The sequence below is a fragment of the Paroedura picta genome, chromosome 16 (assembly GCF_049243985.1).
Source record: "Paroedura picta isolate Pp20150507F chromosome 16, Ppicta_v3.0, whole genome shotgun sequence".
Lineage (NCBI taxonomy): Eukaryota > Metazoa > Chordata > Lepidosauria > Squamata > Gekkonidae > Paroedura > Paroedura picta.
Genome location: NC_135384.1, coordinates 13273541 through 13291674, shown reverse-complemented (window position 1 = coordinate 13291674; position 18134 = coordinate 13273541). Strand labels below are relative to the sequence as shown.

Below are 18134 nucleotides of genomic sequence, written 5' to 3'. Positions count from 1 at the left end.
AACAATGCAAACAGAAGACTGTCCAAGGCATGGTATACAATAATCAATATTGAGAGCGGAGTAGAAAGCTAAAATCCAGTAAAAACGGGATAGTACATGACTGTACATACTACAGTCCAGTTCCTTTATATCTACTTCACTGTAGATAATATTTTCACCTTCACATTTAAGGATGGAGAATTGTTAATGTCTCGAATAAATTTGTACCTCACTACAAGACCTATGACACCCCACCCATTATAGGTTTAGCATAACAGTTACTGATCTCTGTGCTTTTTGGGGGGAAATTTGAATTTTGCATCATTAGATGTTATTCTTTGCTTCTTGCACCTCATGCCCCCTTGACCCCACAGTTTCCCCCCAACCCCTCATCATCCTAGGTGAACCTTTCAATAGTGAGGATTCACTCACTGGGCTCTTGGTTATGAAACATATAAAATGTTGTTATTCAAGATGTCATAATACTCCTGTTTAATTCCCCCCAAAATTATGTTTTTTGACATTTTAAAAAGAGGAGGAAAGAAATGTTGAATTTCCCTTTGTCTTTAGTGTAGCAAAATTAATTGTATTGTGGAAGGCTCAGATCATTCGTGAGATGTAAACTGAGGGGATGACCTTGGACTTGTTATTGTCTCTCAGCCTGACTTACACTGCATGGTTATTGAGAAGATAAAATGAGGATGAAAGGGTAGGAAAAAGTTTAAAAGTATACTCAATTCAACCTCCTTGTCTATTCCCTGTGCACTTGTTAATTGAATCCCAGAATACCTCTTGGACTTTCCGATTTCTAAAAGTGAATATGATTGGGTTAAGCATAGGCGTCACTGCCGTGGTAACTAAGGAAGCCATTTTGTTAAGATTCATGGAGCTGGCTTGGGAAGGTCTCACATAGATGAAGATGGAGGTTCCATAGCCAATGGTAACCACTGTGAAGTGGGAAGCACAAGTGGAAAAGGCCTTCTGCCTCCCTGTCGCAGAAGGGATACGAAGAATGGTGCTTATAATGTAAAAATAAGAGATAAGTGTCAAGAAAAGAGAGCCCAGAACAATGGGTAGGGAAACTATGAAGTCAATTAACTCGACTAGGCAGATGTCAGAACAGGCTAAGTGGAGCAAAGGGGCACTGTCACAGAAAAAGTGATTTATCACATTAGGACCACAGTAAGATAAACCCAACTTCATCACAGTGGGAACAAGAATGGAGAAGAACCCACTCATCCAAGAGCTTATAACCAAACAAAGACAGATCTTCCTGTTCATGATGCTGTTGTATCTAAGTGGGTAACATATGGCTGTGTTTCGGTCACAGGACATCATCGCCAGTAGAACATATTCAGAGGTGCCAAATAAAAAATAGAAGTATGACTGAGCAATACACCCATAGAAGGAGATGCTCTTCTTTTCTAGAATGAAGTTCTCCATCATTTTTGGTACTATGGTGAGAGTAATAAGGATTTCAATGAAAGACAAATTGCACAGAAAGAAATACATTGGAGAATGTAAGCGGTAATCAATAACTATCAGGGTTATGATGATGGTATTTCCAATCATTGTTGCTACCAGAATGAAGAAGAACAACAGAAAAAGCAAGATCTCTATCTTCCAGGGATTGGGGAATCCAACCAAGATGAATTCAGTCACAGGTGTTGAATTTCCTTTTCCGTATGTCATCATGTTACATCTGCATCTGAAGAGGTTTTAAAAAAAATTATTAAATTGAATGGAACCCGCAGGACAAAATCTTATGGCTAATAGCCAAGCAGTTCATTTTTCAGTGCAGTTCCTAGGCTACTTATATTACACTTCTCTGATTTGATCCCTTTCAATAGAAACCCTGATATCCTTAGTATCATACACTTAATTCACTGAGGGTAAACTGAGTTTGGGAGAAATGGCTACTGTAGGGGTTGGGACAAAAAAAATTAGAATTACTCACTTCATTGTGGTGATCCATGCTCCATGGCTACAGCTGTGGCTGGCTTTTTCGGCTACTGCTTTGAGGAGAATCTCTCACCAAACATTGCTGTCCTCCACTAAATCCTTGGAGTTTGGTTCTTAATTGGTACAAAGGAAGAAATAATCAGGGGAAATATATGGAAATTGTTTTCAGGGTGATTCTCACTGCCGGAGTGCTACTGGCAAGCTACTGAAAGCAAAAACATGGTTTTGTAACATGTAGTTCACCTTGAGTCTCAGTGAAAAAAGTGGTCGGTAAATAAAGTAAATCATTAGCAATTCATTAAACGGCCAGTCTAGATTGCAAAAATCATCAGATGGAATGATGATACACTCATGAACAAGACATGCTTAGGTGAAAGGCACAAATCCAATAATGAGCTTGGGGTTCAGGGTGCCTTCATTATTTTCTGAACCCTCAATTATGGAGAATCGATGCTCTTAGAAACCTGGGACTGCCATGTGGAAAGAGTTTTGGTAGTTAACTGAAATGTCATGTCATACAAATTTTAGGTTAAAAAAGAGAGTGCACAATGGTAAAAACACATTAAAGGTAAAGGTATCTTCTGTGCAAGCACCGAGTCATGTCTGACCCTTGGGGTGATGCCCTCTAGCGTTTTCATGGCAGACTCAATACGGGGTAGTTTGCCATTCCCTTCCCCAGTCATTACCGTTTTACCCCCCAGCAAGCTGGGTACTCATTTTACCGACCTCAGAAGGATGGAAGGCTGAGTCGACCTTGAGCCGGCTGCTGGGATTGAACTCCCAGCCTCATGGGCAAAGCTTCAGACAGCATGTCGGCTGCCTTACCACCCTGCGCCACAAGAGGCAAAAATACACATAAGACAAGAAAATCATGTAATGGTGGAAATAAATTCTGAATAATATTTCAATCTTATATTTAATCGAAATCATAACTTACCAGTGACTTCAGACCTTAATGCAGACCCTAGCTGGTAATCAGACAGTCTTGTCACTTGTAAAACTGAGGAAGGATTCACTCGTATAGCATTCTATTCACATTTTTTCTAGTGATATCATTTAGTGACAGCATATCAAAGTGAAATGAAGACTAACAACATTTATTTCGACATATGTTTCCATGGACTAGAGTTCACTGTTTCAGATGCACTATGTGGATCCTCACTATTTATTTATTTACTAGGGGCAAAGCCCGTTGCATCCAAGAATGCAACGGGCACTAGGATGTTGGTGCAAGAAAGGGTAGTGTAGTGATGCTCTTTGTGTGGTTGTAGATGTTAGCAGGGTCATTTTGTGGTGATTGTGTTGGCATGGGTGTGATTTGGGCTGTATGCCTGGGCAGATGGACACCCAGCATGTACAGTGTGTTGTCTCTTTCAAGGTTACTATTAATTCCTTTGCAGGTGGAAATTATTGACCTCACAAAGCTAAATTGCTAATAATTCCTTTACAGGTAACAGGATAGAACCCAATTAGAATTCAGACCTCTTGGGAACAGAGTGTTAAAGTGAGTGTTAAATTTATAAAACACCCAAATGCTTTACACAAAGGCTCAGATAAAATCAAATCCTATAAAATCAAACACACTATTGCCTTAACACCATTGACCTCGTTAGCAGAGTTCTATTTGAGCTGATTGGCCCTCATTGGCAGAGTGCTCTGTCTCTATTGGTGGCACACCCCCAGGGCAGGCCAATCAGAACTGGAGTGAGTTCACTGCAAGCAAGTTCAACTTTATAATGATTAGTGGTAGTGATATCTTCTGAAGTCACAGAACACATAGCAGAATTTTTAGCCATTGTGCAAAGAGAAAGGGCCCAAACTCGATTGATCAAGTAACTGGATGACTTGTTTCTTAACAAAAAATGAGAGAATATTCAGAATGATTGAGGTACTAAGGCAATTGTGGCTACTGAGTTTTGCTAAGTGAAATTTTTGTGTTTTAAACCAAAATAGCTATTTTTCATTCTCCTTTGTGTCTTATTTTGTGTCTTATCCTTATGCTATGATGGTTCTATATGACAATAAACGCTGACTTTGCTCTCTAACAGGGACCCTTTCTTGTCACGAAGGGTCGCCACTTTTGCATTCACCACAAAAAAGATTCAAGCTGAGTTCTTGACAAATAACGTGCCTCCTCCTAACTTTTTCCATAAATTTTCATAACCTTTTTCATAAATTATTAAATGTTACTGTTTTGGGGATAGTTTTAAACCCTGGCATGGCGTTTGCTTTGAATTTGTAAATTATGTGTTTTTAAATCTGTGATGGCCTATAGTCTAGTGCAATAAAGTTTTACTTACTTGATTCTGCCCTTACAAATAGAAAAAGGACTCAGAGGCCTTTTAAACCTATCCTTTCTGCTCTATCCATGACCTTCCACGAACTACCACAAACTGATTTTAAGGCCTGTGGAAAGACATTTGGGTTTATGATTCATGAGTAATTTTTCTTTCAGTTTTGGCTGATGCCCCTCTCTAGTAATGACCCAAATGATTGGGTCTTTATAGTGGTCCCTAAGCCATAGAAGCATTTATAAGAAGAGATAGACAGCTGGGATTTTTGTACCCCACATTTTACTACCTGAAGGAGTCTCAAAGCAGCCTATAATTACTTATCATTCCTAAGGCTGAGAGAACTCTGAGAATCATTTTCCTTTATGTCTTTTTGAACATGCAGGTTTGTTCCTGGATAGGTCTGTGTGGTTTCTGCATGCATAGGTTGCATCATTCACTGTGAATAAAATTATGGCATTAATTATTTCCCTTTATGTCTTTTTCCCAGGGGAATTTCCTTTTAGAGAACTATACAATGAAGCAGTGCAGTTCTCTGGTAATTATATGAAACTATAAGAGGACAAGTGTTCTAACTTCAGTGGAGTTGGATTTCTCAATGCATAATCAAAATAAGGTGAAGAAGAGTTGTAGTTATTTTAATACCCTGCTTTTCACTAGCTTAAAGGATTCCAAAGTGGTTTACAAACATCTTTCCTTTTCTCTCCCCATATTACCAATGGCAACGGACATCACTGGACCCGATTGGCACCCTTGTGTCTCTATAATCATGTCACTCTTGGCACTCATTCTAGCCTAGGCAAAGGCAAGTCCGGCCACCAGCAGAAGACACTATAGAGAGAACAAAAGTGGCCATGTTTTGACCAACTGACCTTGCCCATGAACTCCTTGCACTGGCTAGGATGGACATCTTCAATCAAGACAAAGAACAACCTCCCTTGTGACATTCCTCCCCATCTCAACTATTGCATTGCTAAAATAGTAACCAGCAGACTTCTTAGAAATGCTTTATTCACCACAGAAACCCCCTTCCTGTCCCCACCATCACAGCAGCCTGCCAAGAGTTTGACTCTCATCAACTAGATGTTAGAATTTCAAGCCAGGTTTGGAACCTTCTAGAAGCTTTCCATTCTTTCCCAAATATCCCTTTTGTTCAGATTGCTTTTTTGCCATCCTAAAGCAATCTGCTACCCTAAAGCAATTTTTGTCGTATCTATCAGATGATAATCACACCTTTTGTCTAACGTTCTCCTCAGCCTACATGACTTTTCACCACGTACCTAACTAGGAAAAGGGTATACAACCCCTCACCTGGGCAACCCAAATTACCTCTCTGGCGACTTTGGATCCTGCCAGATACCCAACTCGAATGCTGGCTTGTTTACATGGCTCTGCTCCTTCTTCCTACGCTCCTCACATCCAGATTGGTAAATATACACGTTTCCCCTGAAAAGTATCCATTTCCATTCTTATTTCTCTTTCCATTTATTTGTGTTTAATTGCGTACAGTCCATTATTTGTCTTCTGTGTTTTCTTTAATAAAACTACATTCTTTATTTTGAATATCTGTTAACTGCCTCAGATTCCTAAAACAAGGACAATAAGCTCATAAACATAAGCAAAAGGCTTTGCTAATTATCCCCTTTCACACAGCCAATTCTTCATCTTTAAGAGCATTTCAGATAACACAAATAAGGTGATATGCTGATACAAAATTATTGATTTAGAAATTGAAGTGTTTTAACCATTTCAAAAGAATCTAAGAGTTTCTAGAACATTGAGGTGAGACCATGACAAACAGCATTTTCTGATTGACCAATTCACTTGTATCACATTTTATTCTCTGTTCTTTCTAGTCATACTATTGAGCAACACTGCCTCAAAGTCTGTTGACAGCTGGAAATCTATTTCGAAATTTTAATTTTAATGGTCTAGAGTTCACTATTTTCAGGATAATAAGAGAATCTTCAGTATTTATTTATTTATACTTCATTTATATCCCAATGGACTGGATGGCATGGATGGCCCTTTCCAACTGTAGGATTCTATTATTCTAAAACTGAGAAACTTGTAAGAGAGAATGTCAGTCTCCTAGGGGCACTCAACGGGGGATCTCAAAGTAGCTATCATTGTATAAAGGAATTTCAGGAACCAACTGGAACAAGAGATCAGGGCAATGGAACCCCCCTGGCTTCACAAAAACATCAGATTCTTAGGTTACTGCACATGTTAATTCACGCGGGTCTCACATACGCAGAATTAAACTTTATTGCCACTGGACTCAAACTTAGGACTCATATCTGTTGTTAATTATTTTATTATCTGCATGATAATAATATGCTGCCATTCGCAGATCTTAACAAATGTGTCATTCTACTCATAGCTGTAGTGGTTGTTCAATTACTTAAGCTTGTTGAATTAGCCCTTCCTGGAAACTAACACCCCAAACCTACACCTGTAAATAACATTTGTGGAAATCTGTTTCAAAAAGTGTGCATCTACACATGCTAAATCTCTCAAGTCTCACTTATATCCAGGATTGAATTTTGTTGGACATGGAGATAATAGAATCATAGAATCGTAGAATCGTAGAGTTGGAAGGTAACTTATGGGTCATCTAGTCCAGGGGTAGTCAACCTATGGTCCTCCAAATGTTCATGGACTACAGTTCCCATGAGCCCCTGCCAGCGTTTGCTGGGAATTGTAGTCCATGGACATCTGGAGGACCACAGGTTGACTACCCATGATCTAGTCCAACCCCCTGCACAATGCAGGACACTCACAGCCCTATTGCTCATCCACACTAATCTGCCACCCCCTTGAGCCTTCACAGAATCAGCCTCTCCATCAGATGGCTATCTAGCCTCTGTTTAAAGATGGAGAACCCACCACCTCCCGAGGAAGCCTGTTCCACTGAGAAACCGCTCTGTTAGGAACTTCTTCTTGATGTTTAGATGGAATATCTTTTGAATTAATTTCATGCCACTGGAGATGCCACTGGAGTAAAATTTAGTTCTCCCATCTGTTTGTTAAGTCTTGTATTTGCATTCTAATGTACTGCTATTCACAAATTTTACCTACCTCCTTTATCTGACATCAGCTATAATTTCCCATTTACTTATGCATTGTGATTCTAACTAGCCCTTCCTTCTATCTAGTCCTGGTTCTCCTGTAATGAATAGGGGTAGGTAAGGATTTCCAGGTTATAGAAAACACCCCATCTTCAGGTATAGGCTAATAAAGCATGAACTTACTGAGACTGAGAGGGGGACAGATATTGGGGTCATACAGAGTAGCCCGATGAAAATGTCAACCCAGTGTTGCAGCAATGAAAAAGGCAAATTCTATGTAAAGGAATATAGGAAAGGAATTGAACATAGTTGAACATAAAACATCCACTATGATAATGCAGTTGTATTGATCAATGGTGTGGCTTAATTGGGCATACTGTGTACAACTCTGTTTAGCATATCACCAAAAGGACATCACAGAGCTCAAATAAGTACAGAAGAAGGCAAACCAGATGGTTAAGCAACTGGAGCATCTTCCCTCTGAAGAAAAGGTGGAGTCTGGGACTTTTCAATTTAGAAAGAGATGATGAGAGGGAGGCATTCCAGAGGTTTATATAATTATGCATGGGGTGAAGAAACTTGACAAACAGAAATTTTCTCAATTTCCTAAAATACTAGAATTTAAGGGCAGCCAATGAAGCTGATGAGTAGCAGAATCAGGATGAACAAAAGGGATATTATGCAGAGAGTGATTAAAATTTAGACTTTCCTACCAAAGGATGAAGTGATGGACAGAAGGATAAAAAAGTGTTAAAGGGGGATTGAATTCATGGAGGACATTTCTATCAGTAGCTACTAGTCACGGTGACCTCCATGTTCAGAGAACTGAATCTCTGAATCCCAGTATTGTTGCTCACCAGTATAACCTGTATGTGACCAACAAGGGAACCCCTCCTTCCTTTTTCATGAGAAGAATGCAGGTTGGTTCCAACAAAAAAAAACAAGGTAAATCATTTTACTGGGGCTGTATTGTATTTTTGAGACTGTGGTTTGCAGTACGACCATTCAATACTCAATAATGTGCTGGGACAAATCCATTTCCTTACATATTTGCCTGGTCTTGAGGAATCCTTATAATTTACAACTAGCTGAAATAGCTATTTTCCCCCAGTATGAAGAGACTACATTTAAGACTGCTGGTTACAATAGCTTTCCTACTTCCCCTTTAATAACTTTTAATTTCCTCCATTTATTCCAGATGCCACAACATGGAAACCGGCAACACAACCTCTATTACTGAAATCCTTTTGCTTGGGTTTGAAGTTGATCCTCCTTTGGAGATTATCCTTTTCCTGGTTTTCCTTCTTGTGTATCTAGTGACAGTGCTCGGGAATGCTCTCATCATTGTACTCATTGGCATTGATTCCCACCTCCATTCCCCCATGTATTTCTTCCTCAGCAATTTGTCTTTCATTGAGATATTCATGGCAACCTGTGTCATGCCTAAAATGCTGGCCAATTTCCTGACTAAAAGGAAAACCATTTCAATTGGTGGTTGTTTTGCTCAGTTATACTTCTATTTCTTCATGGGTTCCACCGAGTTCATCCTGTTTGCTGCTATGTCCTTTGACCGTTACATGGCCATCTGTTACCCACTGAGGTACCCTACCCTCATGACTGGGACAGTCTGCGTCAAGATGGTGATTGGATCTTGGATTGGTGGTTTCATGTCTGTGTTCTTGTCAATAGTGCTGAAAGCAAGGTTGCCTTACTGTGGACCTAATGTCATCAACCACTACTTTTGTGACAGTGCCCCTTTTCTTCATCTTGCCTGTACAGACATAAGACTTATTGAACTGATTGACTTCATTAGTTCTTTGCTTCTGCTGCTGGGTTCCCTTTCATTTACTGCTACTTCATATGTCTACATCATTTCAACTATTCTCAAGATTCCTTCTGCTCAGGGGAGGAAGAAGGCCTTTGCCACCTGTGCCTCTCACTTCACTGTTGTCTCCATGGGCTATGGAATCTCCATTTTTGTGTATGTCAGGCCATCTCAGACTGACACCATGAGCATGAACAAAGCTTTAGCCGTTTTCTCTGGCATCCTGACACCCTTATTAAACCCTTTCATCTTTAGCCTGAGAAACGAACAAATGAAAGAGGCACTTAAAGATCTCCTAAACAGAATCACTTCCAAAATAAAGGATATCTGATGTAGGTATGCTTACTGTAAACCTCAGAATGACAGCATACTACTTGGAACTGAGAGCCAGTTTGGTGTAGTGGTTAGGAGTGCAGACTTCTAATCTGGCATGCCAGGTTCGATTCTGCGCTCCCCCACATGCAACCAGCTGGGTGACCTTGGGCTCGCCACGGCACTGATAAAACTGTTCTGACCGGGCAGTGATATCAGGGCTCTCTCAGCCTCACCCACCCCACAGGGTGTCTGTTGTGGGGAGAGGAATGGGAAGGCAATTGTAAGCCGCTTTGAGCCTCCTTCGGGTAGAGAAAAGCGGCATATAAAAACCAACTCTTCTTCTTCTTCTACTTATTTATTTATTTATTTATTTATCATACGTCTATACCACCCTCCCCGGAGGCTCAGGGCGGTTTACATTACAACAGAGAACCATACATAGAACAGTCTGTAGAACATGTACATCGATAACCAACAATTGCAACCAAACACAACACAGTATAACAGTAAATAGTCGTGATACAACAGGTCCAGGGCTTGTTGATGGGATTCTGAGGGGGGTGGCTTATTGATTGAATTCTGAGGGGGGTGGGGGGGAGCAGGGGCCCTTGGTTGCTGTAGATTACGCCTGGTCTCGGCCAAATGTCTGGTGGAGGAGCCCCTTTTTGCAGGCCCTGCGGAACTGTTTAAGCTCCGTCAGGGCCCTGATCTCCTCTGGGAGCTTGTTCCACCAGGTAGGGGCCAGAACAGAGAATGCTCTGGCCCTGGTCGAGACCAGGCGGACTTCTTTAGGGCCAGGGATCCTTAGCTGATTGGAGGCTATAGAGCGAAGAGTTCTTACCTTGAAAACCTTCCTAGAATTTATGGGCTTGATCTGGAAATGTCATAGTATGAGCCTTAGAGTTAGATAAGTAAGCTACTTCGTGCTGCCTACTGTGAATACCCAAGCTCAGGCACAGAAAGAACACCATGCAATTGCAAGCAATATGTTTCTATTGCAGTGATCAAATCTGAATTGTTTGAAGCCCTCTTTTACATCTTTGTGGCTTGATCCAAGCCCTGTCTTGTTTCAGTTCTAATTCCAGCTTTCCCAGCTTCGTATTGTGTTTTCATACGAAGATCCTGCTCCTATGTCTACACAGAGCAACTTACCCCAGAGACAAACAGACATGGTAGGCTCATTTTAGGTTTGGACACTGACTCTGCAGCAGCCTAGATACATCGTGTTTTGGGGAATTTTGAAAATTGTGAGAGAAATTCATGAGAGTTGACGAAGCTAAAGACCGAATTGATTGCTCATATTCAATACAAGGATTTTAGAATTTCCATGGATTCCAAATACTTCTCAGCTATATTTCCCTTTTAAAAAACCTATTACATTTATCAGCTTAATATTTAGGAGCAGCATGACTTTGTAAAGTTGTAGTGACACATGTGGTGAATATTTGGCATGACCTCAATTACTTATTTTTATTTGGTCATGATGTGGGGGCAGGCAATGGCAAACCAACTCAAATGTCTCTTGCTTGGCAGCGAGACAATCTCTTGGCTATATTACACACATTTCATATGCAAAACAAAAATGAATAATTCAAGCCTTTTCATGGAGGGGGGGTGAGTCATTTGGCTTTCTGCCCAGCAGGGATTCTGTCAGGTAGGATTCCATGGGCTTTTGGAAGCATTTGCTGGCAGGGGCTCATGGGAATTGTAGTCCATGGACATCTGGAGGACCACAGGTTGACTACCCCTGGTCTACATAATTGTTTCCCACAGAAGTGTCTGTGCTAACCAAGTTTCCCTTTATTGCCCATACTTTTTATGTAATTTCATTGTAATAAGGTCAAATAAAGCTTCTGTACTAAAAGTGGCTTAAGATATACTTTAAAAAGCCATAAGAGAAGGAAGTGCAGAGGTGAGGACAAACGGGCAACATCTTCAAGGAATCCATAGATCCCAAATGGAAATAAACCCCTCACATCTAATTTAAAATATGCGTTGTATTAATTAGTCCCTTGACGATTAAATTCTTCTTAAAGTATTTGTGCTTGTTTCTAGCATAAAATCAAGTATTAAGAGAAGACAGAATTCTCAGGAGAAATGAACTCTTTAGTGTGATTTACACTGTCCTGCACTATTATGACTTAATGTACAAAGGCTGAACGGTAAGGACTGAGGAGTCCAGGAGCACCCTAAAAAATGTCTATGAAAAAGGAGAAAAATCTTAACCCAAAAAAGAGTTCAGAAACCAAGAACAGTTAACAAAAAGGGAAATATCTGTAGGCCTAATGCAGGTACACCAAAGGGCTTCAAAAATATGTTTCTGTTTTACAACTACCGGTATTTATTAATAATTCAATTGATATAATCGATATATCGAATATCGATACTAATACAGTCTGAATTGTATTCTTACAAAGTCCAAAGGCTTTATACAAAGGCTCAGATACAATCAAATTCTATGAACATACAAGTGCCTCAACACCACTGGCCTCATTGGCAGAGTGCTCTGTCTCTGATGGTGGCACACTCCCAGGGTGGGCCAATCAGATATGGAATGAGTTTACTACACCAAGTAACAGCCTGGACCTGAGATTTAATCCATAATCAATGTAATTCACAAGTATACTATATTTATATCTCCTGAGCAGTTAGGCTGTTGTGTCCTGAAGTTTCTGGGTTGCCTTCAGGGGAAGACTGGTATAAAATTTGTTAAAGCAGTCTAAGTTCAAAGATACTGTGGCATGGAACCACATGGCCAGATCAGTCAGATAGAAGTAAGGAGCCACTTTGCAGGCAAAATGCAGATAAAAGAAACAGTTTTCTACATTCATTTGCTTCTTCAGCAGTAATGTTGGGTCATAGATTATTTTCATCTATTTTTTTGCTTTGCCTTGGAGAGGGTTATATTGACTTAGCATGGAAGCAGATATGCCTTATTGCGGTATCGGACCACAAGACAGCCCCATTTAAGCAGGCCTCCCTCGATGGGTCATGCTGGCTCGAATGCCTGCTCTTTCCCAGATAATCCAGCCTGCTGCATGTAGGAGGTAGCATTAAGATCCATTTCCACTTATTTCTCTCTGCATGTTTGTAATTGTAGCCCCCCCTATAACCTACTAGGGATGCCAGAGTGCAAGCTTGGTGACCCTAGAAAATTCTGCTTCCAGGTACCATCTGCCAGCTGTGACCAAACGTTAGCATTTCTCAAAACCCCCATGTAACCACAACACAACTCCACAAAAAACTTAAGGAGGGGAGGGAGGTTGGGATTCATCTCTGCGCCAAGAGGCTGGGCCCGCTAAAACAGTGCCTGCCACTAGGGGTGCTGGGACTCAAAATCCAAGCTCAATCCAGTGGTATCCCTTCTGGCGCTCCTATCCCCACTGTGGCGAAAGCCCCTTAGTTGAATCTCAGGTTCACTTATATGTTCTCGGGACTTGCCCCAATGCTGAAAACAAAAGCTGCAACTCAGCTCTCATGAGCCATTGCAAAAATGTTGCCCTGGAGAATCTGGATTGGAATGTTTTTGTGTGGGCAGGAATCATGGGAAACAACCCTTTCTCAGCATGACTCTTGGAAAGTCTCTGTAGCAGCACTTGGTGATGTCTGTTAGATTAGCAAGGGGATTTTGTTCACTTTTATTCACTTGTTAAAGCCATATATAGTCTGTTCTTTTAAATCAATAAGGAACACTCTGATACATTGCAACAGAACAAAAACAAGACAAGACACAAACATTCAATAAAAATTCAGCACTCATCCGTGAAGAAAGCTCTCAACTAGGATTGACGTTGGGCTGAATACTGGATGATAATAGCAGGTCCTTCCCTGTTTTGGTATAATACGGACCCCGCCCCAGGAGGGGGATTACCATCTCCCCAGTTTATACCTGATCTACATCTGACTCACATAGCCAGGAACAGCTTCAATGAGGGGAAAAATGAGGGATCTAATGAGGGATTGTGTGACCATCGTCTTGCCGAGTGTTTTAATTATTATCTGCTGTTGATTGCTTTTCTTGCCTATCAGATTGCATTTTATGTTCTTTATGTTTTTACTATGTTGTGAGCCACCTAGGGGTCATCTTGTCTGAGAGTGGCAGAGTAAAAAAATCTAATAAATAAATAAATAAATAGATGAATAAATAAATAATTTGTTTTCGATAAACCTGACCTTGATGATTATTTGGCCGTGTTTGGGATTACCCATGCTGAATTGCACAACCCACCGCAATAGTTTAAATGAGCTGAATCAGAGAAGCCCAAATCTATCTGGGCTCGATTCAGCTCACAATTTGAGCAAGACCCACCTGGGGACTTTAAATGTCTCCACATCAGACCCCACCAATCAGCTGATCCTCAGGTCCATTTAAATGCTCTCCCCCAGCCTGCCTCCCCTCCAGCACATATTTTAATATTCAGGTTTGTTCCTGGATAGGTTCGTGTAGTTTCTGCATGCATAGATTGCATCATTGACAGTGAATAAATGTATAGAATTAATCTTTTTCCTTTATGTCTTTTTCAATATGCAGATTTGAATGTGCAGATTTTTTTCCTGGATAGGTTCATGTAGTTCCTGTATGCACAGGTTGCCTCATTCACTGTGAATAGTATTATGGTATTAATTATTTCCCTCTATCTCTTTTTCCCAGAGGAATTTCCTCTTAGAGAACTATACAATGAAGCAGTGAAATTCTCTGGCACTTATATGAAACTATAAGAGGGAAAGTGTTCTAACTTCAGTAGAGCTGTTTTTTTAATACCCTGCTTTTCAGTAGCTTAAAGGATTCCAAAGTGGCTTACAAACATCTTTCCTTTTCTCTCCCCATATTATCAATGGCAACAGACATCACTGGATTCAATTGGTACCCTTGTGTCTCTACAATCATGTCACTCTTGGCACTCATTCTAACCTAGGCAAAGGCAAGTCAGGCTACCACAGAAGACATTCTAAAGAGACCCAAAGTAGCCATGTTTTGACCAACTGACCTTGCTCATGAGTTCCTTGCTCCGGCTAGGAAGCACATGGACATCTTCAATCAAGACAAAGAACATCATTCCTTCTGACATTCCTCCCCATCTCAACTATTGCATTGCTACAATGGTAACCAGCAGACTTCTTAGAAATACTCTATTCACTGCAGAAACCCCTTCCTGTCCCCACCATCACACCAGCCTGCCAAGAGTTTGACTCTCATCAACTAGATATTAAAATTTCAACCCAGATTCGAAACCTTCCAGAAGCTTTCCGTTCTTTCCCAAATATCCCTTTTGTTCACATTGCTTTTTGCCATCCTAAAGCAAGCTGCTATCCTAAAGCAATTTTTGTCATACCAATTAGATGGTAATCACACTTTTTGTCTAACGTTCACCTCCTCTACATGACTTTTCACCACATACCTGGCTAGGAAAATCCCCAGCACATGGGCACCCCAAATTGCCTGTCTGGTGACTTTTTCTCCTGCCAGAAGCCCCACTCAAGTGCTGGCTCGTTCACATGGATCTTCTCCTTCCTGCGCTCCCCACATCCAGATTGGTAAATATACACGTTTGCTGCCCCCTTTCCCCTGAAACTTATCCATTTCCATTCTTATTTCTCTATGCATGTTTGTGTGTAATTGCATACAGTCCATTATTTGTCTTCTGTGTTCAATACAATTACATTCTTTATTCTGAATACCTGTTGACTGCCTCAGATTCCAGTATCAGGAGGCAATATTATAGGAAGGTCTAAGCCTCTATACCCTCTTGTTAGCTTTCAAGAGGGACTGGTTGGGCACTGTGTTAGACTGTGTTAGACTAGATGGAGCACTGCTCTGAACCAACAGAGCTCTTCTTGTGTTCTTCTCATTATTTGTTAAAATTATTTATGTTGGCATAAGCTGGCATAGAATTTCCCCCACAAAAATTTGTTGAGAGGAAGAAATTTTCTCTTTTCTCTTTTCATAAACCATTCCTTCAGTGAGCCAATCAGTTTGAAGCAGAGGCTATTACACTTCGTTATGCTGAACATGCAGTTATAATTCTTTTCTTTTCTTCTCCCATATGCAAAAAATATGAAATATGAAATATGAAATTCCTACACTTCACAACAGAATCCAGCCAGCTTTTTCACACCACTTTTCCCAATAACTACAGCCCTAATCCCATATACTTTATCTGTTGCTAACCAGCATAGCCTGTACATGGCCTATAAGAGAACCCTTCCTTCCTTTTTCATGAGAAGAAAAGCAGGTTGGATCCAACCAAAAACCCAAGGTAAATCATTTTACTGGGGCTGTATTGTACTTTTGAGATTGTGGGTTGCAGTTCGACCATTCATTACTCCATAATGTGCTGGAACAAATCCATTTCCTTACATATCTGCCTGGTCTTGATGAATCCTTACACTATTTCTCCCCAGTATTAAGAGACTGCAGGTTTCAATAGCTTTCCCAGTTCCCTTTTAATAACTTTTAATTTCCTCCATTTATTCCAGATTCCACAACATGGAAACCGGCAACACAACCTCTATTACTGAAATCCTTTTGCTTGGGTTTGTAGTTGATCCTGCTTTGGAGATTATCCTTTTCCTGGTTTTCCTTCTTGTGTATCTAGTGACTGTGCTTGGGAATGCTCTCATCATTGTACTCATTGGCATCGATTCCCACCTCCACTCCCCCATGTATTTCTTCCTCAGCAATTTGTCCTTCATTGAGATATTCATGACAACCTGTGTCGTGCCAAAAATGTTGGCCAATTTCCTGAGTAAGAGGAAAACCATTTCATTTGGTGGTTGTTTTGCTCAGTCATACTTCTATTTCTTCATGGGTTCCACTGAGTTCATCCTGTTTGCTGCTATGTCCTTTGACCGTTACATGGCCATCTGTTACCCACTGAGGTACCCTACCCTCATCACTGGGACAGTTTGCGTCAAGATGGTGATTGGATCTTGGATTGGTGGTTTCATGTCTGTGTTCTTGTCAACAGTGCTGAAGGTAAGGTTGCCTTACTGTGGACCTAACGTCATCAACCACTACTTCTGTGACAGTGCCCCTTTGCTACATCTTGCCTGTACAGACATAAGACTTATTGAACTGATTGACTTTATTGGTTCTTTATTTTTGCTGCTGGGTTCCCTTTCATTTACTGCTACTTCATATGTCTACATCATTTCAACCATTCTCAAGATTCCTTCTGCTCAGGGGCGGAAGAAGGCCTTTGCCACCTGTGCCTCTCACTTCACTGTTGTCTCCATGGGCTACGGAATCACTGTTTTTGTGTATGTCAGGCCATCCCAGACAGACACCATGAGCATGAACAAAGCTTTAGCCGTTTTCTCTGGCATCCTGACACCCTTATTAAACCCTTTCATCTTCAGCCTGAGAAATGAACAAATGAAAGAGGCATTTAAAGATCTCCTAAACAGAATAGCTTCCAAAATAAAAGATATCTGATATAGGTATGCTTACTGTGAACCTCAGAATGACAACATACTGCTTTTGATACCGTTAACCGTTTTCTCTGGATTTCTGATACCTTTATTAAACACTTTTGTCTTCATTCTGAGGAATGAACAGATAAAAGAGGCATTGAGAGATGTTCTAAATAGAATAGCTTAAAAATTTAAACATTGTTGTTCCCCTAAATATTCTCCCAGTCTACATTACTTATTGCGACCCTCACAGTGACAACACTGTGCTTTAGAATATATACCTAAACAACCCTCCTGGGATTTAAAGGCTTGATCTAGGAACTTCATAGTGTGAGATTAAGAGTTATTTAAGTGAGCTGCTTCCTATTCCCAATGAACAACTTCAAACACAGTGTGCAATATTTGTTCTTATGCATGGTGAGCACCATAAGTTTTCTTCAGTGACCAAATCTGTATTACATGTTTGGATCCTAGTCTTGTATCCTTGCTGGATCACCATAATTTTATCTTTCTTTTATCAAATCTAGATTCCAGAATTGTTGTTGTTGTTGTTGTTGTCATCCTATTATGCAGCAGAGGGCTATGTTAACAATTAACACTGAAGATGGTCAAAGGGTGGCATTACTAGGTTCTTATTCAGTTCTCAGATCAGGATCCTGCCCCATCTATAGAATGTTGCCCCATCCAGCAGCATTAAGATAGCAAGCACACGTTAGGCTAAATATAGGTTTTGACTCTGCACCAGTCTACATTTGTCATGTTTTTGGAGAAGTAAGAGTTCTGAGAATCCAGTTGATCGCTCTTATTCAAGACAAGGATTTCAGATTTTCCGAGAATACAAAATCATACCAAGCAGTAATTCCCACCCTCCAACTCAACTGTGATATTGGTAAAACTTTTTATAACCTGCACAAGTTGTCTTGAATGGTCAAAACCTGTATGGAAGAACAGCGTGATACCAATATGAAAAAATATGACTATGATAAAAATGAAGTGGTTAATATTTGGGTTGAATTCAATGAAATCTTCCTCCACCACTGTTGAATTCTTCTCATTCCATGGACAATACTGACTTTGGTGGACTGATGGTCTGATGCATTATAAGGCAGATCTGTGTGTCCTTTCCATTTGAGGAGGGATTTTGATATAGGTGTTTCTTAGCAAGCAGAAGATATCAGTGATATAGGAGTTTCTTGGCAAGCAGAAGATCCCAGGTTCAATTTCTGGCATCTTCAGTTACAGACCAGGTAGGAGGTGATGTGAAAGACCTTAGCCTAA

General features: G+C 40.5%; 3 protein-coding genes across 3 annotated transcripts; 2 read left to right on the top strand and 1 right to left on the bottom strand.

The window, feature by feature from the left end:
* Window positions 1-717: 717 nt before the first annotated feature.
* Window positions 718-5021, bottom strand: LOC143825330 (olfactory receptor 6M1-like). Its single transcript, XM_077313356.1, has 4 exons — window positions 4949-5021; window positions 4553-4646; window positions 3619-3792; window positions 718-1687 (listed from the first exon to the last, which is right to left on the bottom strand). Exons 1-4 carry the CDS (start codon window positions 5019-5021, stop codon window positions 718-720), a joined length of 1311 nt encoding a protein of 436 aa, XP_077169471.1.
* A 3490-nt stretch (window positions 5022-8511) lies between these two features.
* On the top strand, window positions 8512-9459 carry LOC143825329 (olfactory receptor 6M1-like). Its single transcript, XM_077313355.1, has one exon. It carries the CDS (start codon window positions 8512-8514, stop codon window positions 9457-9459), a length of 948 nt encoding a protein of 315 aa, XP_077169470.1.
* Window positions 9460-15930: 6471 nt separating this feature from the next.
* LOC143826511 (olfactory receptor 6M1-like) lies at window positions 15931-16899 on the top strand. Its single transcript, XM_077315348.1, has one exon. It carries the CDS (start codon window positions 15931-15933, stop codon window positions 16876-16878), a length of 948 nt encoding a protein of 315 aa, XP_077171463.1. The 3' UTR covers window positions 16879-16899.
* The last annotated feature ends 1235 nt before the right edge of the window (window positions 16900-18134 follow it).

Excerpts from the sequence above, each read along its gene's own strand:
- LOC143825330 (XM_077313356.1), bottom strand. The coding sequence starts at position 5,021 with ATGAGTGCCAAGAGTGACATGATTATAGAGACACAAGGGTGCCAATCG. Across the intron at positions 4,647-4,948 it reads AGTGATGTCCGTTGCCATTG|AAACCACACAGACCTATCCA; the intron begins GTAATATGGGGA and ends CTATGCATGCAG. Across the intron at positions 1,688-3,618 it reads CTGATTGGCCTGCCCTGGGG|ATGCAGATGTAACATGATGA; the intron begins GTGTGCCACCAA and ends AAACCTCTTCAG.
- LOC143825329 (XM_077313355.1), top strand. The coding sequence starts at position 8,512 with ATGGAAACCGGCAACACAACCTCTATTACTGAAATCCTTTTGCTTGGG.
- LOC143826511 (XM_077315348.1), top strand. The coding sequence starts at position 15,931 with ATGGAAACCGGCAACACAACCTCTATTACTGAAATCCTTTTGCTTGGG.